Raw genomic sequence first — 24,674 nt, 5'->3', positions numbered from 1 at the left:
CCTGGAGTCACGTGGCCTACTGGCACCATGTCAGGGCGGCTTCCTCCTGGGTCGCTCTACCACTGATAATCGTGTGTCCCTCGAGTCTGCCATCTGATCAGGCTTTTCCAGATGCCAACATCTGGTTGCTGTCTTTTTGTACTTACATAAAGCATACAACACAACCTGGTGACATATATCCTTGCCACATTGTATGAGTGGGGTCTCCAGGGCCCGCTCCCAATTTTAATCCAAAACTTCCTGTTGCTCCGTAATTTCCATGTCCAAGTTGGTGCCTCCTATAGTTCCCCCTGTATTGATGAGAATGGCGTTCTGCATGGCTCCATATTGAGTGTCTCTCTGTTTTTAGTGGCTGTTAATGGTCTAGCAGCAGCTGTAGTGCCATCAGTCTCACCTTCTCTGTATGCGGATGACTTCTGCATTTCATACTGCTCCTCCAGTAGTGGTGTTGCTGAGCGGCGCCTACAGGGAGCTATTCACAAGGTGCAGTCATGGGCTCTAGCCCACAGCTTCCAGTTTTCAGCCGCAAAGTCGTGTGTCATGCACTTCTGTCTGCATCGTACCATTCAACCAGAACCAAAACTTTACCTTAATGACGATCCACTCTCTGTAGTGGAGACATATCGATTCTTAGGACTGGTTTTCGATGCCCAATTGACATGGCTTCCTCATCTTCATCAGCTGAAGTGGAAGTGCTGGCAGCACCTCAATGTCCTCCACTGCCTGAGCAGCACCAAGTGGGATGCAGATTGCTATGCACTGCTGGAGCTCAACAGAGCCCTTGTTCAGTCCCGCCTTGACTGTGGGAGTCAGGCTTATGGTTCGGCGGCGCCTTCAGCATTGCCTTTAGTCCACCCAATGCACCACTGTGGCGTTCAACTGGCAACAGGAGCTTTTAGGACAATTCCGGTGACCAGTGTCCTGGTGGAGGCTGTAGTCCCTCCATTGAAGGTTAGGCATGCACAACTGCTTGCCGGTTATGTTTCACACATTCATAGTTCTCCTGAGCATCTGAATTACCGTCTCCTTTTCCCAACCACAGTGGTTCATCTCCCACATCGGAGGCCCAGGTCAGGGCTTACCACTGCCATTCACGTCCGGTCCCTTCTGTCTGAAGTGGAGTCCTTGCCATTACCACCTCTCCTCGAGGTCCATTCACACACACCTCCATGGTGTACACCTAGGTTGCAGATTCTTCTACGCCTTTCGCATGGCCCCGAGGACTCTGTTTACCCTGCAGCTCTCCGCTATCGTTTCCTCTTGAGTCTCGACATGTACCGGGGCCACGAAGTGGTTTACACTGGCAGCTCGGTGGCTGATGGTCACGTAGGCTTTGTGTATGTTCATGGAGGACATATTGAACAACACTCCTTGCAGATGGTTGCAGTGTTTTCACTGCAGAGCTGGCGGCCATATCTCATGCTGTTGAGCACATCCGCTCATGCCCTGGCAATCAATTTCTCCTGTGTACTGACTCCTTAAGCAGCCTACAAGCTATCGACCAGTGCTACCCTCGCCATCCTTTGGTAGTGTCCCTTCAGAAGTCCATCTATGCCTTGGAATGGTCCCGTCGTTCAGTGGTGTTTCTGTGGATCCCAGGACATGTCAGAAACCCAGGCAACAAACTTACTGACAGGCTACGCGGAAACTGCTTCTGGAGATGAACATCCACGCCGCAGGGTTTTTTTGCTTTGGAAGATGGAATGACGTAACAGTAAGTTCAACAAACTGCAAGTCATTAAGGAGACTATGAATGTGTGGAAGTCTTCCATGCGGTCCTCTGCCGGCTCCGCATTGGCCATACATAGGTAACTTGTGGTTACCTCCTCTGTTGCAAGGACCCACCTCGGTGTCGCTGTGGCTCAAGAATGATGGTTGTCCATCTCTTGCTGGACTGCCCACTTTTAGCTGTTCTGCAATGGACTTTTAACTTTTCCAGCACCCTACCTTCGGTGTTGTGCGACAATGCCTCAACAGCAGCTTTAGTTTTACATTTTATTTGTGAGGATATGTTTTATCATTTGATCTAAGTTTTAGCACATGTCCTTTGTCCCTCTGTGCCCTCCACCCTAGTACTTTTAGGGTGGAGGTTTAAATGTGTTGCAGAGTGGCTGGCTTCTCCTTTTTATTCTCATGATAAGCCAGCCATGGTAATCTGCTCTCTTGTTTTGATCTCTTGTACATGTTTCGTGCATCTCTCTGTGGTTTTCTTGTCCGATTTTGTCCATTTTAGCATTTTTTGCCCTTCTGTCATTCTCGTGGTTTTCTCCTTTCTTCCAGCTGTGTTTTGTATGTATCGATTATTTTACTCCCACCCTTCTGGAATTATTTTATTCAGAGCGAGGGACCGATGACCTAGTAGTTTGGTCCTTCCCCCCTCTTTTAAACCAACCAACCAACTTCATACAATTTATCGCTTTCTGAATTTTTATTGTCATTTATAACAAATGTTGGAAAGAGCAGTAAATGTTGATTCTCTCACAGTGTTTTCATGAATACCCTGCATTATGAAGGCTTCCTTTCAAATTGTTAACACACTTGCTTCTAGTAAGAGTAATAAAACACTGTTTTGTGCTCTGTCTGTTGTATCTACATATATATTGTAGTGAAAAAAATTCAGTCTTGAAATCCTTGCTGCAATTAGCTTCATACTGCAGTAATAGTAAAAATAGTACTAATGCTAGATTAAACTGACATGAACAAAATGGGGAAAATAACCAGGAATTTCAGGTATCTTCTAATTATAGTATAAATATCTCAAAAGCATAATTAGCAGACCATGCCAGATCAGATTCAGCTTGTTGCTATATGTACTAAAGTAAGAACAGAGTTTAATGGGGTGAAAAATACTGATAATGTCCTCAAAGCCAGTGTCAACAATTGGTGTCAATATCTGACAGAAATAAAACAGCTTCTGTGGAGAATAACAGGCAGCTGTTGATTTTAATCTTAGCAATTTTTTAACTATGTCATTTGTGACAAGCCATTTGAAAAACTATACTGATTAACCATGTATTTATTGGGGTTGCAGACAAGAGTTATATGACAATCTCACAATTTGCGATTTTATTTTATTCATAACCGGGAATGCATCGGTGGTGGTGGTGGTGGTGGTGGTGGTAGTAGTAGTAGTAGTAGTAGTAGTAGTAGTAGTAATCTGTGGATCATTTTTGCAAGGAAACTGGACATTGTAGAAATCACACCATGTCACACCGTAAGCTGCTGTTTAATTTATTCTTTTATTAAATTATTCTTACAGTGTTACACAGTCATTTCTACACTTCATTGAGCTATGGAACACAATCAACAAAAGATATTTTGAAACTGGATATTTAATGGTATTACAGTTTCAGAACAAATAAGACATAAATCACATTTGAGAGATCTGATTCCCCCCCTCCTTCCACCCATCCGCTAAGTAGATTGCATAGTACTGAGTGCACCTCCTGTAAATTGATCAACAAGTATACATGTACTTTTAAACAGTTGCTAGTTATGTACTGATTAAGTTTAGTACACCATATGCTTTGGAATGTCATCAATAAATTGATCATGTCCTGAAACAAACACATGTGCTTTCAAACAGTAGTCAAAAATACATTAAAGTGATGGTGGTGGCAACATGTGTATTACGAATAGAAAGAAAGTGGTGGCTTGTGTGTTTGTTTTTTCTGTTGAAGAACCATTTACTCTGAAGAAGTGCGTTCACACACATCACTTATAATGAATCTGACATTAATTAAAAGTGCATTTGCTTAACATGTTAAATGACTGAGTGGCTGACATTACTTTTACATCCAGGGTGCTTCTTGAGTGATATGGCCAAGGTGTGTGTTACTTAGATCAGAGGAAAGGATTAACTGGTTTGTTGTTGCTGTGCCTGCTTCTTACATTCTCTGAGCTTGCGGACTCTGACTTGATTGTATCTCTCTTATCACCTCAGATGCACACTGTTCAGTTATACAGCTATCATAAGGTGAGAGGTTGCATGTCCCAAGATTGAATGTGAACTTTCCGCTCTCACATCCTATAACACAGTGCCAAAATTCCCTCATAAGACCACAGGATTCTTTTGCTCCCATCTCTGATCACTTATTTTCCAAATAAGGCAATATTTCAGATTTCCTCCTCAGACTGGCAAAGATGATGATCCATTTGGCCAGAGTATGACTCCATATTTGGTGATACCCTGTTACATTGTCAGTGACTGATTGTTGCTTCTTTCCTATGTCCTTAGTGGAATTCAGTGGTGGGCTTAATTAATTTTTTGCTGTTTCCCACCAGCACATTTAAATTTCCAATGGCTGCCCTTCTCATCCCTGCGTAACATATCTGCAAGCTGTGAAGTTCATCACTGTGAGAAATCTTCTACTTGTGCTACACAAAAGGTATTGGCACTTTGGAGAATCACTTCCCAGCAGAAAAGAATCAACTGCACGATGTGGATCCATAATTGGATTTTCTCTGTCTTCTTCTCGTAGTGTGAGCTCAGAGCTTGCACAGGTAGTGGGTAATTAATGCCAATCAAATCTTTGCTTCTCACTTGTGTGTGTCATAGGTAATCACCACATGATTTCTTATAATATAGTCAGCGTCTGTGTCCTAGAAATAGCTGGATTTTTAACAACATGGTGCATTTCATCAGCTAGACTTATGACTAGTACAGAGTCCATTCACTTGCTTCCCTGCCTAACATTGCTCTGTAATAAAAGGAAGGGATTTGTGGCCTCTTGTGAAAAATCGTGATTAAGGGGGGGAAAAACTGACATTTTCACAAGTGATAATAAGAAACATAAAATATACCAACATACAAAAAAGTCACAGCCCTTACAACACAACAAATAAAAAATTCAAAAATGCGAAATTAATCATTATTTTCTATGTATACATATTTACTGTGGTACCAGTAGCACCAGAATAGCATTTTTATTCTTCTCTCAGTGAAATAGTACCTTACGGTACTCAATTTTTAAAAAAGAAGACTTAAGCTTAGGAGCCATAATATGAGGGTAATCTTGAAGTTTTAATTACTGCATCAAAAAATTAAAGTTACGTAATTGTTTTTTATTTACATATTGAAGTCCCTGCCCCCACAGTGCTACAGCATGCCACTAGTGGAATCAAAGCAAATGGCATATCCCACTGATAAAGTGAAGTATTGTACGGCAATTTCTTTTCTGTGTTTGGAAGGGAATAGTGCTGCAGCAATTAGTGCTGAGCTGCTGGAATTATATGGCAACAGCTCACTGTCACCTAACACAGTGGTTATGTTATGTTATGTCATGTCATGCTGATACTTTGTGTGGTCAAATGAATCTGAATGAAGTAGAACAAAGTGGCAGACCCTCTCTCTGTAAAGAATCAGGAATAATAATAGTAGTAGAGACCCCAGCACTCAAAGGCCAGCATATCACAATTGAGATGGCTATAGAAAAAGAGGAAATCAATTGTGGATCATTTTTCAACATCTCGCATGAAATTTTGATGCAACAAAGATCACCATCAGCTGCATTCTGCAATTGCTTACAGTCATTCAGAAAACTCTTTGAACTGAAGCAGCAGTGGAAATATTGCAGTTGTATTGGGCCAATCCAGATGACTTATTTAGCCAGCAAATCACCACAGACAAGTATCGTGTGTATCAGTATGACCCCAAGAAGACACAGCAAAGCAAGCAATGCAGAGAGATGGATCCACCTCCACCGAAAAAGGGCCATCATCGGGCAAAGTAATGCTGAGTATTTTGTTGGGACTACTGTGGTGTTGTGCTAAGAGATTATACTCATAAGGGCCAAAGCATCACAGGAGAATAATACAGAAAGTTACAGGAGCCTGTGGAGATTAAGTGTGACAAAATCAAATGGCTCTGAGCACTATGGGACTCAACATCTGTGGTCATAAGTCCCCTAGAACTTAGAACTACTTAAACCTAACTAACCTAAGGACATCACACACATCCATGCCCGAGGCAGGATTCGAACCTGCGACCGTAGCAGTCGCGCGGTTCCTGACTGAGCGCCTAGAACCGCTAGACCACCGCGGCCGGCTAAGTGTGACAGGAAGCTGTCCTAAGTGGTGTTTTTGTTTCTGACACTGCCCTGACTCATTCTGCACTTGTGCTATTTCTTTGAGCTATCTGATTTTGCCTCACTCATCAAAGCTAAGAAACTGGGTGCTCAAACTGCAGCTGAATCTACCATCAAAAAAATGCTGCATGCTCCCACTCCATAATGAGCATTGCATATTGTTGTAACAAGAAGGGCTGACTGTCACCTTTACATGCTGTCAACAGCCAACAGCCAACAGCTGTCTGCTGTAGGTTGAGGTGATACTGTGTTGTATGGTAAGGATACCTGTAGTGGACTGAGTTACTTGAGGAAATTTTTGAAATGAATTCTAAGGGAACAACACTGAGGCCAAGTAATTAAGTATTTACTATAGTAGATAACAGACAGCTATACAAGACGTGTAGGTGGTGCAGGCAAGATACAAATTGTAAAGTCCAATGTGATGCTGGCTGGAAATTGACTGTCATAGATTCAGCAAAACTATCTTGATTCCAGGTAGCACACACAACATAAAAAAAACACCGTAAGTTATTACAGCCTTTTCCAATATGGGGATAGGCGACTAATCCCCTTCCTTGCTGATAGCCTTTGGTGAGATGTCAGAACCTAGAACATGGACATGGATCATGCACAGAATTGCTTTATTATGCTAGAGATTCACCCTGCGACTCCCAAGAGCTGTTGGTAATTACCTAATGTGTTTCATATGTTCCAGGAATGTGGCTGAAGCTACAATAGTGCCATCTGTGCATGCTATCACGTCAGTTCTGGCATGAGGATGGAATTCATAGCTTGTACAATGGCTACACTTGATTTCTTTAGTCCAAAAGGGTCACTGTTGTATGCATACTGCATCCTTCCAAACAAAAATGCAGTGTACTTTCTGCGAGACTCGTGTAGTTTCATACAATTAAAACTGGGACTTATATCTAGAATTGAAAGCCACACTTGACCTGAGAAATGCCACAATATGTCCTGAATCAGTTTTACACACATTCTATCCACTTTGGTATACTCATTTGTGGCTTTCAAACCAGAGAGCATTGGGCTGATCCATCATTCCTTGGAACAAAGGCTAACAGATCTATTTAATCCAGCATGGCTCTTGAGATGTTGCCTGCTGCTTCCATTGCTTCAATTTCCTCATGAGCTGCATTCCAAAATTACCAGACAATAGTGTACATGTGGGTTGTCAGTCGTTTTGCACTTATCACTCAGAAGTGATGCATAGATCCTCTAATTTGCCCTGTTTTATAGTACTACATGCTTACATACTCCACAGACTTCATTAGTCTGCTTTTCTAGTTGATGCTCAATGATTCAGACTGTCTAATTACCTCCATTAGAACTGCAACTACTTCATCTTCTTCCTTTTTATCCACATACATCAAAAAGTTTTGCATCAACTTGATTCCCAGAACTCCTGAAGATAGATGTTGACTGTGGATATTGTATCACAGATGCAGTCCCTTTGACTGTTCAGAGATGTCACTAAACCCACCCAGAGATGTAAACAACTGTGCATGAGCAGCTCCTGTTAGACGGAGGGGGGTCCGATAGCTGATCAGTTCCAGTCATTCCACCAGGAAGGAGGTACACGACTCATGTTGTCTGTAGTTCAACGATGCCTAGATGGTCAATACCACGGTTCGATCGCGTCTGCATTGTTACGTTGGGCCAGGAAGGGCTCTCAACAAGGGAAGTGTCGAGGTGTCTCGTGGTGAACCAAAGCGATGTTGTTCGGACATGGAAGATATATATATATATAGAGAGAGAGGAACTGTTGATTACATGCATTGCACAGGCTGCCCAAGGGCTACTACTGCAGTGGATGACTCTACCTATGGATTATGGTTCGAAGTAACCCTGACAGCAATGCCACCATGTTGAATAATGCTTTTTGTGCAGTCACAGGATGTCGTGTTAAGTCTCAAACTGTGCGCAATAGGCTGCATGATGCGCAATTCACTCCCGATGTCCATGGCAAGGTCCATCTTTGCAACCATGACACCATGCAGTGCAGTACAGATGGACCCAACAACATGCCGAAGGACAGCTCAGGATTGGCATCATGTTTTCTTCACTGATGAGTGTCATATATGCCTTCAAGCAGACAATCGTCGGAGACGTGTTTGGAGGTAACCCAGTCAGGCTGAATGCCTAGGCACTCTGTCCAACGAGTGCAGCAAGGTGGAGGTTCCCTGCTGGTTTGGGGTGGCATTATATGGTGTCGACGTACACCACTGGTGATCATGGAAGGCGCCGTAATGGCTGTACGATACGTGACTGCCATCCTCTGACCAATAGTACAACCATATTGGCAGCATATTGCCGAGGCATTCATCTTCATGGATGACAATTCGTGCACCAATCATGCACATCTTGTGAATGACTTCCTTCAGGTTAACGACATCGCTCGACTAGAGTGGCCAGTGTGTTCTCCAGGCATGAACCCTTTCAAACATGCCTGGGATAGATTGAAAAGGGCTGTTTATTGACTACGTGACCTACCAACCACTCTGAGGATCTACTCTCAATCGCCATTGAGGAATGGGACAATCTGGACCAACAATTCCTTGATGAACATGTGGATAGTATGCCATGATGAATACAGGCATGCGTCAATGCAAGAGGTATCGGTGTGTAAAGTAATCTGGACCACCACCTCTGAAGGTCTCGCTGTGTGGTGGTACAACATGCAATGTGTGGTTTTCATGAGCAATAAAAAGGGTGGAAATGATGTTTATGTTAATCGCTATTCCAATTTTCTGTACAGGTTCCAGAACACTCTGAACCATGGTGATGCAAAATTTTTTTTGATGTGTGTATTATGCGATGTGGAGGTCAGGCCTACCGTCACTCACTGTTGCACCAGTGGGATCTCCCAGACCTAAAATAACTGACAGTGATTCTGTTTTAGCTTGCTATTTTGAAGCAGTTAAAGTCACTTTGTTCTGGGAGCTCCCCTTCTCCCTATGCCACAGTATTATACTGGTGTTACCTTGTAATTTTTTTTGTTCTAATGAACTTGCTTACTCATTAGAAACTGGCTGCTTAATTCCTTCACATTTCCTTTTGGTCATACTGACTTTCCCATGCATTGCAGACCTCACAGGAGGTGCCCTTGTACTTCTAGAAATGTACTATCTGTTTTAAAGTCGGCTTGTCTGCTCCCAGTCATATGGATGCAGTCTCACACCCACCAGTGACACAGTAATGCTCTTTATTTGTTTGGGTGAGTTGTGTGTTAACAGAAGCATTTTCTGTTCATTGCACCTGACCCTGAATCTCAACAGGATTTTCACAAGGCACTCTCCTTCTAAGGAGGCCTCCACACTTTCGTCATCTATATATTTTTTTCTTCTTATCACATACCTTATGCACTAATATCACCATTTGCTCCTCTGATGAGTCCTCTGACTACTCTAGATAGCTTAATTCAAACTGCAATTCATTCGAGGATTCCTGTGGCCCATCGAAGCTACTCCCTTCGGCTGTCACTTTGCTCTCTGGGTTTATTCCTATCATACCTATAATGTGATTTCTCTGTGTATTTTCCCCACAAAAGCACATCTTCTAATGTTTTCTGACTTAGCTTCTGGTACAGTTGATTGTTGCAGGTGTGTCTGCTGAGATATTGCAGCTTGTTCTAAAATGGAGGGTCAGTCCACTGATGACCAGTGCATTCCCTTGAATCTGACTTTTCTTATTGCAAAGCATGATTAGCATCTTTTTACCTATTTTAATTCAGTGCATACCCAACATAGGTGTGACTACCATGTTTATTACCAGTAATTCATGTAGTGTGATTCTTCCTTATACCAGTTCCTCACATAATTCTTTGGAAATGATCATCAGTTGTGAAACAGTCTACACAAACAGCAAACTGTTTCCGTATGATGAATAGTTTTATTTGGGAATGCATTGGAGTCTGTCTCTCATTAAAAGTGAGGTCTTGTACCTGATGATCAATATCTCCTTGCAGCATTGATCACCAGTAACACAAATTCTTAATGTGTTTAAAAGCTAGCTTGAGGCTGGAGTCCCAATGTCATTATCATTGTGACATACATGTAGATGCTTTGCTGAAGTGTTTTTCCACTTTCAGCAACATCAGTCCTTCAACCTAATGGTTGTTTTTCTCCTGATTCTTGCTATTGCTTTGTGGGGTACCTATATATTGTGGGCTGTGGTCTCACACTCCACTTCTTTCTTTCCAATCACTGTATCTTTTCTCCTGGCCACAGCACCACATATTTTCCCTATGAGCCCATCTCTTCATTTCCTCATGAACAGTGGTGGCCTCACATTGGTGCCACCCCATTCTTCTGCAATGCCTGTCCTGTTATCCCTCCAACCTTTGATTGAGTCACTCTAGAAATGACTGGTGTTTGTCGGTGAATGCTGTCTGTGCACAGAGAAGTATGTTGCTATGACCCCACACCATTGAGCTTCCCACATGGGGTTTTCTAGCAGTTGTGCCGTAATATCAAGGTTAATGGTATACATTGGCATTGTCTGTCATGATTACTGAACATACTGCCCATGGAAAATCATCATATCAGGTATCTGGCTCCATGCAAGCTGAATGCCTGCTAGGGGTAACATACCTAGATAGCCATTAGATGGCACAGTCTCCACAGCAATGCACTGACTTTGTGAGCATGCCACTCATCTTGGGATGTGAATATGCTGGCCAGTAGTGTTCCTTGCAGTGAATATAAATTCAGCAGTCAGTCAATTCTGTTATCACGTCTGATATTATCGGTTACTATCATTACTGTATTACGGACTATTGGATAACAACCTCACTTGGCTCTTGGTCTTTCTCTCTGGTTGCAATTCGGGTTGTCTCCCTCTTTGCTCTTGGCCTGTTGGCATCATTATGTTGAAGTTTCCACTTTGCACCTCATTATTTACACCTTGTCTGTGCCCTGTTTGCCATCAGTCAGCTGTGTTTAACACAGCTACCTCTTGGTTATGTGTTCTCTTCTGCAGGTGGCCCTTCCAACTTCAGCTGTTTGTATCTTGGGTTCTCATGTGTGTGCTGATATCTGGCTATTCACGGATATAGCGCTGGTGCCAAGAAAAAAAGAAAGTTGTTTGGTAGCATGGATGTGAAATTGATTTGCCTGCTGGAGCAACAGCAGCAGCTAATGCAACAGCAGCAACTTCAGACAGACTTTTCACAAAAAATCATTTCAGCTTGAGGTGGACAAACTCTGTGTGCATTAAGTCACTTTGCTCAAGGCCTCAGCACCCCCAGCAGTAGAGGCTCCCATTTTGTCCTTCTTAGTTTCCACCTTTCAATGATGCTACAGGGGACTGGGACACGTATTCACATCAACTGAAACATTTCACGACATTTCAAGTCACGGATGATTCATTGTGGTGATCGTTATTTCTGTGTCACATGTCACCAGAAACATTTTTTCTGCTCCGCATATTTGTGCTTCTGTCTGACCCCATTGTGCTCTCCTTTCAGGAGATATGTACTCTATTGCCCAATTATTATTCACAGAGATATCATATGTTTGCCTCCAGGTGTGGTTACCATCGGGCTAGAGTTTCGGCAATACCATAAACAGCCTGGACAATCATACCGCTCCTGGGTCACTAACTTGTAGGGTCTCAGCTGCAAATGCAATTTCTCATGCGCCAGTCAAGGCTGCAAGGCATTGTATGCAGACTTCTTGATTGATGATACAATGCTGTTGATTAATACTAATAATAGTAGTTACTTCCCTTGTAGAGTAAGTTTGTGATTATTGTAGTCAGTTTTTTTAACATCATCTTATTGTACTAGCGGAACTTAAAGTAGTTTTCTTGTTTCAATAACTGTAAAATTTTACCTTGGGTGAGAAGTGTGGGCTTTGCCATAGGTTCGTGAGTAGTGGATTGCGGTGTGAGACTTGTTCGAAGTATTTTCACTGGGGGGGGGGGGGGGGGAGGGAATGCTGTGGGGGAAGCCAGTGGGCATTCTGGTGAGATTCTCTCCTGGAACTGCAGGTTATGTAGCAAGAGTAAGTTGATAGAGGAGCAGGAGTGTAAGATCTGTGCCCTTCAGGTGCAGTTGAGAAACACACAGGAGGAGATAGATAGGATGAGGAGGGAGAGGGGGGTTGGGGAATGGGAGCTGGCTGTTGGCAAGAGATCTGCTAGGATAAGGAGATTTTCAGATAGTTTTACTATTGGTGTTTGCAATAGATATGACCAACTGTCAGAGTCTAGTGGAGAGGAATCTCTAGTAGTTGTAGATGTAGGAAGTATGCAGCAGACCTCAGCAGTTACGGTGGCTAGGACAGTTGCAAAGTCCAAGAGAAAGAAGAAGGTTCTGCTGTTAGGTAGTTCTCATGGTAGAGGTGTAGGCCAGCAGTTGCAGGAAGTGTTGGGGAGTGAGTACCAGGTCACCAGCATTGTGAAGCCTAATGCAGGATTGGCTCAGGTGACTGTTAACATAGGGGGTTATGTAGGGATTTTACTAAAGAGCATCAGGTAGTGATTGTGGGTGAGGCTGGTAATAGTATTGATAGGGATGGCGAGTATGACATAGATGGTGACCTGGAAAAGATAGCCACTCAGACTGGCAACACGAATGTGCATTTCGTGGAACTGTTTCAGCGTCACGATCAGCCTCATCTTAATACAGCCGTCAGGCGTAATAACATGATACTTGGGGGTGCGCTGATGACAGAAAGCATGGGTCACATTTCAGTGGTGTCGGTGGAGTCTATCAGCAAGACGGGTTTCGCTAGACATGGCCTGCACCTCAACAGGTATGGAAAGGGGAGGTTGGCAAAGCTTATAGGTGACAGCATAGGTGGGGGTGGTGGGATCACTCATGGGAAAATTCCTGTGCTAGTAGGTGTTAGAGCTGCACCTTTTTTAGATTGAAGTCAGCTGATAGGTATTCCTGCTTAAGGGAAGTCTCTCTAACAAAGAAACCACTTTTGACAAAGCTTAGGTATCCGAGTAATGAGGGAATTAGTATATTTCATCAAAATACACAAGGTATTAGAGATAAAGTTAGTCAACTGCTTATAGATGTTGACTCTGAAATTATTGGTATATCTGAACACTTCTTAAATAAGGAGATAATTCAGAGGCTTCCTTTACCAGGATACAGGTTGTCTGGCAGCTTTTCTAGGAGCTCTTTGCGGTGTGGGGGAGTAACCATGTATGTGAAAAACGGTATCCCATTTGAGTCAATTGACGTTTCAAAGTACTGCACTGAAAAGGTGTTTGAACGTTGTGCAGGTGTGGTTAAATTTAGTGGAATTAAACTTCTAACTGTTGTTATTTATAGATCCCCAGACTCCGATTTCACAACATTTTTGCTAAAGCTAGAGGAGGTTCTTGGTTCACTTTATAGGAAATACAAAAAGTTAGTTGTATGGGGTGACTTCAATATTAATTGTATAAGTGATTGTGCAAGGAAAAGGCTGCTGGTAGACCTCCTTAATTCATATAATCTTATGCAAACCGTATTCTTTCCAACGAGAGTGCAAGGGAACAGTAGAACAACCATAGACAACATTTTTGTTCATTCCTCATTACTAGAAAGGCATTCTGCTAGCAAAAAAGTGAATGGCCTTTCAGATCATGATGCACAAGTTTTAACTCTAAAAGATTTTTGTGCTGCAACTCATGTTAAATATAGTTATCAACTTTTTAGAAAAGCTGACCTAGTTGCTGTAGAGACCTTTGTAAACCTTGTCAAGGAACAAGAGTGGCAAGATGTTTATAGTGCTGATACAGTAGACAATAAATATAATGCTTTCCTCAAGACTTTCCTCGTGCTCTTTGAAGGTTGCTTTCCGTTAGAACGTCCAAAACAGGGTACTAGCACAAACAGCCAGCCTGGATGGCTTACTAGAGGGATAAGAATATCCTGTAGAACAAAGTGGTAATTATATCAAAATGTTAGAAACAGTCAAAATCTAAATGCAGCAGCCCATTACAAACAGTATTGTAAGGTGCTTAAAAAGTTATTAGGAAGGCAAAAAGTATGTGGTATGCAGATAGAATAGCTAAATCTCAGGATAAAATTAAAACCATATGGTCAGTCGTAAAGGAAGTGGCTGGTCTACAGAGACAGGTCGAGGATATAGAATCAGTGCGTAGTGGGATTTTCCGTGTTACTGATAAGTCGCATATATGTACAGTATTTAATAATCACTTTCTGAATATAGCAGGTGAACTAAATAGAAAACTAGTCCCAATAGGGAATCATATAGCGCTCGTAGAAAAAACTGTTCTGAGACTGTTAACTGAAATGCTCCTCCATGATACTGACAAGAGGGAGATTGAGTTAATAATTAAATCACTAAAGACCAAGAACTCTCATGGATATGATGGGGTATCTAGCAGAATACAGAAGTATTGTTCTATATATGTTAGCCCAGTACTTAGCCATATCTGTAACATTTCCTTTAGGAGTGGTCGGTTTCCTGACCGATTAAAGTACTCGGTAGTGAAGCCACTTTATAAAAAGGAAGACAGGGATAATGTTGACAATTATAGACCTATTTCTATGCCATCGGTGTTTGCTAAAGTTATCGAGAAGGTTGTATATACAAGGTTACTGGAGCATTTAAATTCACATAATTTGCTGTCAAATGTACAGTTTGGTTTTAGAAATGGTTTAACAACTGAAAATGCTATATTCTCTTTTCTCTGTGAGGTTTTGGATGGATTAAATGAAAGGTTGCAAACGCTAGGTGTTTTCTTTGATTTAACGAGGGCTTTTGACTGTGTTGACCACAAAATACTATTGCAGAAGTTGGACCATTATGGAGTAAGGGGAGTAGCTTACAATTGGTTCACCTCTTACTTTAAGAACAGACTGCAGAAGGTAATTCTCCACAATATTGAGAGTGGTAGTGATGTTCAGCCCCAATGGGGCACTGTTAAGTGGGGTGTTCCCCAAGGTCGGTGCTGGGGCCATTGCTGTTTCTTATTTATATAAATGACATGCCTTCTAGTATTACAGGTGATTCAAAAATATTTCTGTTTGCTGATGACACCAGCTTGGTAGTGAAGGATCTTGTGTGTAATATTGAAACATTATCAAATAATGTAGTTCATGAAATAAGTTCATGGCTTGTGGAAAATAATTTGATGCTAAATCACAGTAAGACTCGGTTTTTACAGTTTGTAACTCACAATTCAACAAGAACTGATATTTTGATCAGACAGAATGGGCATATTATAAGCGAGACGGAACAGTTAAAGTTCCTAGGCGTTCGGATAGATAGTAAGCTGTTGTGGAAAGCCCATGTTCAGGGTCTCGTTCAGAAACTAAATGCTGCTTTATTTACCATTAGAACAGTATCTGAAATAAGTGACATTTCAACACGAAAAGTAGTCTACTTCACATATTTTCGTATGCTTATGTCATATGGTATTATTTTTTGGGGTAATTCTTCCGATTCAAAAACGGTATTTTTTGCTCACAAACGGGCTGTTCGAGCTATATGTGGTGTAAGTTCGAGAACCTCTTGTCGACCACTATTCAATAGTCTGGGAATTCTGACATTGCCCTCACAGTATATATTTTCTTTAATGTCGTTTGTTGTTAGCAATATTAGCTTATTCCCAAGAGTTAGCAGCTTTCACTCAGTTAATACTAGGCAGAAATCAAATCTGCATGTGGAATGCACTTCCTTGACTCTTGTGCAGAAAGGAGTGCACTATTCTGCTGCATCCATTTTCAATAAGCTACCACAAGAACTCAAAAATCTTAGCAGTAGCCCAAACGCTTTTAAGTCTAAACTGAAGAGTTTCCTCATGGCTCACTCCTTCTATTCTGTCGAGGAGCTCCTGGAAGAGCTGAAAAATTAAGCAGATTCCAGTGTTACATTGTTGATTTTCTTTATTTAAACTTACAAATTGTCGCCTGAATAAGTTTCTTGTATTTCATTTTATCTGTTTCTACTATCGTGTTATAATTTTGTGTATTGACTCATTCCATGACCATGGAGACTTCTCCTTAATTTGGTCCCATGGAACAATAAATAAAATTTTAAAAAATGATTGGCATGTGATTCTGAGGTCCGTGTACCAGCATCGAAACTGAATAACCCATCATTGGAGGACATCTTGTGCATCACACACTTGTTCAAGGTTGGACAGGCTGCTAACAAATGACATATGGCAAGGCTACAAGTTGTGGCGATAAATGTGCCACCATACATTCCTTCCCCACACTGCAAGAGTCGTGCGACCCCCAGGTTGCAACAGTGTTGTGATTCATCATCGTCTGACGTCTTTGTGGTGTCAGAGCTGCCAATTGCCCCTCGTCGACAGTCACAGTGACTACTTCGTTCAGGCCTGCAGTGTTTTTCTGCTCACTCCCGAGCAGACTGTCTGGATTGCTGGGGTCCTGCATTGTGCTATGGTGAAGAGGGGCCTCTCTACCCAATGTGTCAGAGTCGCGCAACCCACTCTCATCCCACCCCGCTAGTGCAACAGGACATCATACATGCACTGCAGTTGGTGGTCCCTCAAGGCATCATGGACACAAGGGCCATCATTTATTTGATAAATCAGGTGGCATAGCCACAGCTGGGCTCACCTGAGTTGTCTGCACCCTTGCACCATTTTGTGCCTACATGGTGGTTCCATTACTCTTTGTGCCTGTTCTCAGTCACTGCAGCCTACAAAAGCATTATGCAACTCGCCACATTGTTTGTGGTTGACCTCTCATCTGCTACCAACATTTTTGGCCTCAACACCATTACATTGTTGCGGTTTCTATTTCTGATGTCAAGTTCATAAGATTTTGTTTATATAGACTGAACCAGGAAGTGGAAATCTGCACCGAGGCCAGGAATCGAATCAGTCTCTCCTGCATGTGCACTAGCCACTACGCCATCTTGGCACAGTGGTTAAGTGTATATACATAAAATCTTACCTGTATGAGACCAGTGAACTCTCAGAAATAGTCATTTCATTTGTATAAGGTGATATGAGCCACAGTTTCTTTCCCAGAACTGGATGATCTCTGCACTGCATTTGCATCTCTATTTCAGCCAGATCTGGGGTGTGCCTCAGACTTTCAAGCATTCATCACCCTTCAGCCTAGATGGCACGCCTTGTTTTTGCCATGCCAGACCAATTCTGGTTATTTTACATGCTGATGTGAAGCAGGAGCTAGATTGTCTCCAGGCTGCTGGGGTAATTGATCTGGGGAAATCTAGTGCTTGGGCCACTCCTTTAGTCATCATCAGAAAACCCAATGTTCTCTCAGATTGTGTGGAGATTTCAAGGCAACAATCATTGCTCAATCGCTGGTGGAAAATTATCTTATCCCCAACTGGAGGACCTCCTGACAAAACTTGCTCAAGGGTGATACTACTCAAAGATCAACCTTTCTGCTGCTGCTTACCACCAGTTATCCATAGATGAGAAAATGCAGAACATCATTGTCATTAATACGCATTTTTATTTGTACAAGTACAATTTACTCCCATTTGGCACTGCTTCAGCCCATGCAAGTTTCCAAAGGTTTTTGGAACAGTTTACAGCATATTCTGGCGTGTGTGAATTAGACGGATGATCTCATTGTCACAGGACTCTCCTCCAGGAGCATTTGCAAAATCTCCATATCCTTTTTACGGCCCTGCGGGGTGCAGGCCTGCTTTGTTGTTTAGAGAAGTACGGCTCTTTCGTTGTTTAGAGAAGTATAGGTTTTTTCGGCCAGAGGTGGAGTATTTGGTGCACTGACTCACCAAAGAGGGAATTGGGCCAACTGATCGTAATGTTACTGTGATAGACTCCTTACCTTGCCCAATGAATTCACCCGAATTGCATATGTTTTTGGGCAAAATCAACTATTATTCAAAGTTCTTACCCTGTGCAGCCCACATTATGCAGCCACGCAGTCAACTGCATAAAAAGGGTGTGCCTTACAACAGGACACCTGCCTGCAACTGGGCCTTTACTCAATTGAAAATCATGCTGAAATGCACCCATTGCCTCATGCCATTTTCTCCCAGTCATCTGTTGATTGTGGCAGCCTATGCATCTGTCTATAGCATCGGTGCAGTCTTGGCACACAGGCATGGTGATGCCTCTGAACAGCCTATAGCATACTCGTCAAAGACATTGACCCATGCACAATGAAACTATTCCCATATAAAAAAAGAGGCATCGGCTGTAGTAGGCAATCTGGTATCTGTCTTAACAGAAATTGAATGCCCACTGGAGGTAATGGACCTAGATGGCAGTTAGAGGCCATAGTCTTGCCACAGTGCTGTGTTTGCAACATGAGCGTGCCACTCATCTCGCCATGTGAATATGCCAGCCGATAGTATTCCTAGTGGCTGATATAAATACAGCCACCCAGTGAATGGTCAGTCAGTTTTGTACTCAAGTCTGGTATTGTCAATTACTGTCATTGCTGAACTACAAACTATTGGATATCAATGTTGCCTGACAAGTGAGCTTTGCCACTGGTTGCGATTCAGATTTCGCTTTGCTATTGGCTTGTTGACATCATTGTGTGAAGGATTCCACTTTCCACTTCATTGTTTACATAGACAGTAGACATGAGTAACACAAGGGCAACAGAGTAACCTGTCAGCCGTGTTTAGCTCAGCTACTGCTTGATGTGGTGTTCTCTTCCACAGGGGGCCCCTACCACCTCACAGCTTTAGGTTTTTCTCCCTGGTGTTCTGATGGGTGCACTACTCACAGGTGTATCATTATCCTGGTGACCATTTGCTCTTCTTGACCATAGTGTGTCACCAGGAACTTGACATTAAAGCCATCATTCAGAAGTCTTCACATATCAACACTTCAAACCACACCTTAACATCTGGGTCTAGCACCTGCTGCATGATCAGCAATTTACTGCATTCACGATACCTTTCATGCAGAAATCTGCATCGGGGTGTAGTAAGACTGCCTTGGGATTAATTTTCCTGTTTCCACCAAATTTTGGATGTGAGATATTGGCATTCTCTATATTTGACGTAGTTGACACATGCCACTATATTTTATCCTCTGTTGTCATGTTGCAATGGCACTTTTGATTTTTCACAGATATTCCATGAAGTATTCTGCTATTTCTCTAGTGTTCATATGTTGCCCAACTGTTTTGTGAATTTTTTACTAATCTATTTAACCTCAGTCTTCATTTCAAACAGCCCCTTGATTAAATTGAGATCGGGGGATGCTGAGAGTGCTCCTGCCTTGCTCTGTACTATCTACAATCATGGTCACGTCCAACTCTACACTAATTTGTGATAGATAATTTCCTATTGCTTATATGGTGGTTCCCAACCGAAATACTGAATGAGGTGGCACAGTGGTTAGCAGACTGGATTTGCGTTCAGGAGGAAAACAGTTCAAATCGATGCCTGTCCACCTTGATTTAGGTTTTCTCTGATTTGCCTAGATTGCTCTGGGCAAATTCCAGGATAGTTCTTTTGAAAGGATATAGCTGATTTCCTTCCCATCCTCGAAACAATCTAAGCTGGTGCTTCATCTGTAATTATCCCATTGTTAATGGGACGTTAAACCCTATCTTCCTTCCTTCATGCCTTCCCAACCTAAATAGCATGCACTATCATTTATGCAACATGCACCTGGTCTATCACTACACCAAAACCAACAATGAGTAATGGAGAGATGAATGACACATTTGGGATGTCCTGTCACAGCCGTTGCTCCCAATATGGTGAATCGCAAGGATGTCATTCGTGCAGATCAATGCATTAAAACTTGACAATTGATTCCACAGCTATCGGTAAGCATTGGAAGTTACTGGGTATTCAAAAATGTGCTCCAGATGGGTTCCACAAATGTTGAAACAGACCATAAAATTCAAAGAAAAGCCATTTTAACTGAACTATTGGGGCTGTTTGAGCCCAATGGAGAGATCTTGCAGTCGCTGGTGAAAACTTCGTGCATCACTTTGAGCCAGAAACTAAAAGGCAGTCACCACCCAAAATCACCCAAAAAGAAGTAGTTCATGACAGCTCGCTCTGCTGACAGTCATGAAGTCTTCTGGGGTAGTGGTGGCGTCATTCTCATGAATGTTTTGCACAAAGGTTCAACTATTAATTTAGGTGCATATATGAAGACCCTGAACAAACTCAAAAACTGTTTCTGATGGGTTTGGCCTGACAAGAATCCAAAAGCAACCGTGCTTCAACATGACAGTGGGTGCCCGTAAACAAATTTCAGAAACCACAAACACATGATTAACGTGGGTTGGACATCATTGTTCATCCACCATGTAGCACACACCTCGTGCTCTCCGACTTCCATCTGTTTGGACCACATAAGGATTCTCTGTATAGGGGACATTTTGAAGGAAATGAGAGCATAATTCATGCAGTGAAAACATGGCTGCAAGCACAGAACAAGAGCTATTACCAGTCGGGTATACATGCTCATATTCATCACTGGCCACAGAACATGATGGAGACTAGGTAGAAAACTAGTAAATGTAAAAGAAATGTTGATTTATATTGTCACTAAATTCTAATTCTTTAGAATAAATATATTCTGAGATAAACTGTTGGGCATTACTTATTAAAAGACCTTTGTACAAGAATGCGGCAAGTCATTTGGAATATCTGTGGGAGTGTAATGTTTGTTGGAACATTATTTTAAAATTACTATTTTAAAATTACAGGAACTGAATAGGTGTTAATCTTGTTGGAGAAATTGAGAGAGAGGTGAAGTAGCTGTGTACATAGACTGTACACTGAGGTGACTTAAGTCATGGGATAGCGATATGCACATGTACAGGTAGTGATAGTATCATGTACATGAGGCGTAAAAAGACACTGTATTGGCAAAGCTGTCATTTGTACTAGGGTGATTCACGTGAAAAGGTTTCTGATGTGATTATGACCACACAACGGGTATTAAGATTTTCAGTGTGGAATGATAGTTGTAGCTAGATGCATGGAATGTTCCATTTTGGAAATCATTAGTGAATTCAATATTCTGAGGCCCACAATGTTAAGAGTGTGCTGAGAATACCTTATTTCAGATATTGCATCTCATCACAGACAACACATTGGCCAGCGAACTTCACTTAATGACCTAGAGCAGTGATGTTTGCATAGCATTATCAGTGCTAACAGACAAGAAACACTGGATGAAATAAGCACAGAAATCATTGTGGGATGTATGATGAATGTATCCATTAGGACAGTGCAGTAAAATCTGAAATTAATGGGTTATGGCAACAGACGACCAATGCGAGTGCCTTTGGTAACAGCACATCACCCCTCTTCTGGGCTTGTGACCATGTCTGTTGGACTATAGATGACTGGAAAACCTTGACCTGGTCATATGAGTCCTGATCTCGTTTGGTAAGAGCTAATGATAGGGTTTGAGTGTGACACAGACACCATGAAGCCGTGGACTCAGTTCATCAACAAGGCACTGTGCAAGCTGGTGATGGCGCCATAATGATGTGGGCTATGTTTTACATGTAATAGACTGGGTCCTCTGGACCAACTGAACCAATCATTGACTGGAAATTATTATATTGGGCCACTTAGAGACCATTTGCAGCCATTCACGGACTTCATGTTTCCAAACAACAGTAGGATTTTTATGGATGATAATGTGCCATGGCACAAGTCCACAATTGTTTGCAATTAGTTTGAAGAACTTGCTGCACAGTTAGAGCCAATCACTTGGCCACCCAGATCATCCAACATGAATTCCATTGAACATTCATGGAACATTATAGAGAGATCAGTTCATGCACAACATCTTGCACTGGCAACACTTTCACAACTATTGATGGCTGTAGAAGCAGTGTGACTCAATATTTTCGCAGAGGACTTCCAGTGACTTGTTGAGTCCATGTCACATCAGGCAGGAGGAGGTCCAACACGATACTAGGAGGTATCCCATGGCTTTTGTGGCCTTGATGTAAACTAGACTGACTGTTGGGTAAAACAACTCAGTAATTGTGTAAAAACTAAAATGAATAGCTATGACAGGTTGTATGTGACCGCCCGGGAATATTTTAAGTTCAGTCAAACAGTTTTAAAAGAATAAATAAAACATTATTGAAATTACTTCATAACCCTCTGCAACTGTCAACTACTTGTTTTATCCTTTGTACAAATGTATAATTTTTGCCTTAAGCTATTTTCAAGAACTGCTATTTTTTCATTCAAACGCAGCACTACTTCCTTAGTTGATGTAGCAGTTATTAATTGATCAACTGACATACTATCATGCATTTATAATTACATTAGCAGATATACTTGAAAATGCCTTAAGGAAAAAATTGGACAGTTATTCTGAGAGTAAATTAATAAGTTGATAGTTGCTGGTAACTATGAAGTAATTTCAATAATTTCTATCAACTGTAACTCATTTTCAATGAAATGTATTGAATACATACTACAAGTTTTGTACAAAGTTCTGAAAAAGTTACTGTATGTGTGAGTGCTGATGGAGACAATTGAAAACCACAGTTCACATAATCGAGGAGACCACCTATCTATCAGTGTGGACATAATTTTGTATGATGATCATGAGAAAGCACAAACAGTCTCTGGTGAAATTCTGTTTTTAAAAACCCTTGTCAGTTATTTTGGCTCATCCTCCATGAGGAATGTCCATGCATTTTTAAAACATCTTTTTCGTTTTGCTTATGTTGCATCTCCTGTTATTTTGCATAAGAAGCAACACAGTCTTCTTTTGTGTGCTGAATTTTATAGTTAGTGTTAGATGTTTTTCATGGTGTATTACATTTTACATTACGTAGCTAGATAAACTGTAAAAAAATGTTGAAACAGAATAAACACAAGTGTAGAATGAGATTAGCAACTATTGTAGAGGGGATTCAGAATTAATGAGTAGAGTGTTATGAAGATTTTGATTGCCTGCTGTATACCGCATAATCATTTTTATAATATAATTTAATTATGTAGTTATGTATTACATTACTGAAATCTTACCTTGGAACCTGCAAGGAATACATTATACATATATTTTCTTCATTAATAGGTTCAGTGCGCTTCAAAATTGGATGTAGATAAAGCAGTTGAAGCAGCAAAGAATGCATTTGCAGGAGAGTGGTCCAAAATGAACGCACGGGATAGAGGAATGTTGCTGTATAGGTATGTATCCAGTCTTTTGTGAACTAATGGTATTGCAATGCTGAAACTATTATGTTGAAATCAATAATGTGATTTTTGTGTACTATATCAAGAGAGCCATTTTTTTCCAAATTTTATCTCAAACATGAATGAATGCTGTTATGTAATTTTGCGACATTTATGATAAACTGACAGCTTATTTGTTGAGGCTGAACAAATCCGTATTTGACACTTTCTTTCCAGGTGTATGTATTTTTATTCTGTGCACTTTTTATTCTGTAGGTGTTACTAATGAAGTGGCAACAGATTTTTTGGGGTAAAAATAGGGCCCCAACATTTTCAGTAGGCTTTTTAATTTTCTTGGTCTTCTGAAATCACTTTGTGAAGTTCTTACATTGTTTTTGCAAGCATTACTTGTTAGTAGCTTCTAAATTTTAAGACTCGCAAACTGTAAACATCACTACATTTTGTGGCACAATTCACTCTCTAAAAATTCAACTGAGTGTCCGAGCCATCTGTTTTAGATACTATGATCTCTCATCCTACCCAAAAAAGTATTCGAGTCAAGAGAGCTGATTACATTGTGCCAAGACCTTACTGAATAAGAACACACAACTGACATGTAAATGCATAATTTAATTTGTCACTTTAACAGTGTTGTTGATCTTTTCAGCGAGTTAAGAAAACAATCATCTGTGTATGTTATTATTATTATTATTATTATTATTATTCACATATGGGCCCAATTAGTCAGTCAATGTCGCTTTTGATGGTTGGCCTTCCTTTGTGTCCAGATTTGTTTCACCCTTTCAGAATGAAGTCTTTCCTTCATCAGACCATGGTGTTCCAGTTTGTTTTCTAATTTCCCTCTGACAAACTTCTCAGTCAAATATCTTTTGTCTGAATGTTTTTCTATCTGTAACATCTGCCTGAGTTATACCAGCTACTTTAGGATCCTCCTTAATTGCAGCGATCCATTTAATTGGCTCAGTTTTGGCCTTACTTCTGTTTTCATGAAATCCCACTATTTGTTCTGTCAACCTAGTGGGTACTATTCTTTTAATGTGCCCATAAAGTTTAAATCTTCATTTTTTTCATGTCACCATGTATGTCTGTGTATTCATTTATTTTCTTATTACTTCTCAGCCTATAAGTTTCTCCATCAGTTATTTTGAGGCCTAATATTTTCCCAATAATCTTTCTTTCCTTCTTTTGAATTTCTTCAATATCCCTCTTTCTATTTAAAATTATAGTTTCTGCTTGATAAAGACATTTATGTTTGATTACAGTGCTGTAATGCCTAAGTTTACTGAATTTAGAAAGTGATTTTTTATTATAATATTTTGTGTTAATCTGAATACAGTTGCCATTTTTTGACAGCGAACCTATTTGCAGCTTTTTCCAGGCTGTTTTCTTCTATGATTTTCTCCAAGTAATTATATTGAGAAACACTTTTTATTTTTCCGTATTTCATGTTCAAAAACTTTGGTGCTTGTTTGTTGTATGTTGTATATTCCAT

At 41.1% G+C, this 24,674-nt stretch overlaps 1 protein-coding gene across 2 annotated transcripts in view; it reads left to right on the top strand.

Moving 5' to 3' along the window:
- The window catches only part of LOC126248367 (cytosolic 10-formyltetrahydrofolate dehydrogenase), a 166,717-nt gene that overhangs the window by 84,936 nt on the left and 57,107 nt on the right, over nt 1-24,674 (top strand). For both annotated transcript variants that reach the window (XM_049949295.1, XM_049949296.1), the window contains exon 9: nt 23,064-23,176. In XM_049949295.1, coding sequence (XP_049805252.1) covers nt 23,064-23,176 — 113 coding nt within the window. The remainder of the gene's footprint in view (nt 1-23,063; nt 23,177-24,674) is intronic.

This window comes from Schistocerca nitens, chromosome 3, assembly GCF_023898315.1.
Source record: "Schistocerca nitens isolate TAMUIC-IGC-003100 chromosome 3, iqSchNite1.1, whole genome shotgun sequence".
Taxonomy (NCBI): Eukaryota; Metazoa; Arthropoda; class Insecta; order Orthoptera; family Acrididae; genus Schistocerca; species Schistocerca nitens.
The sequence above is the reverse complement of the archived record's forward strand: the minus strand, read 5'-3'. Positions and strand labels throughout refer to the sequence as shown.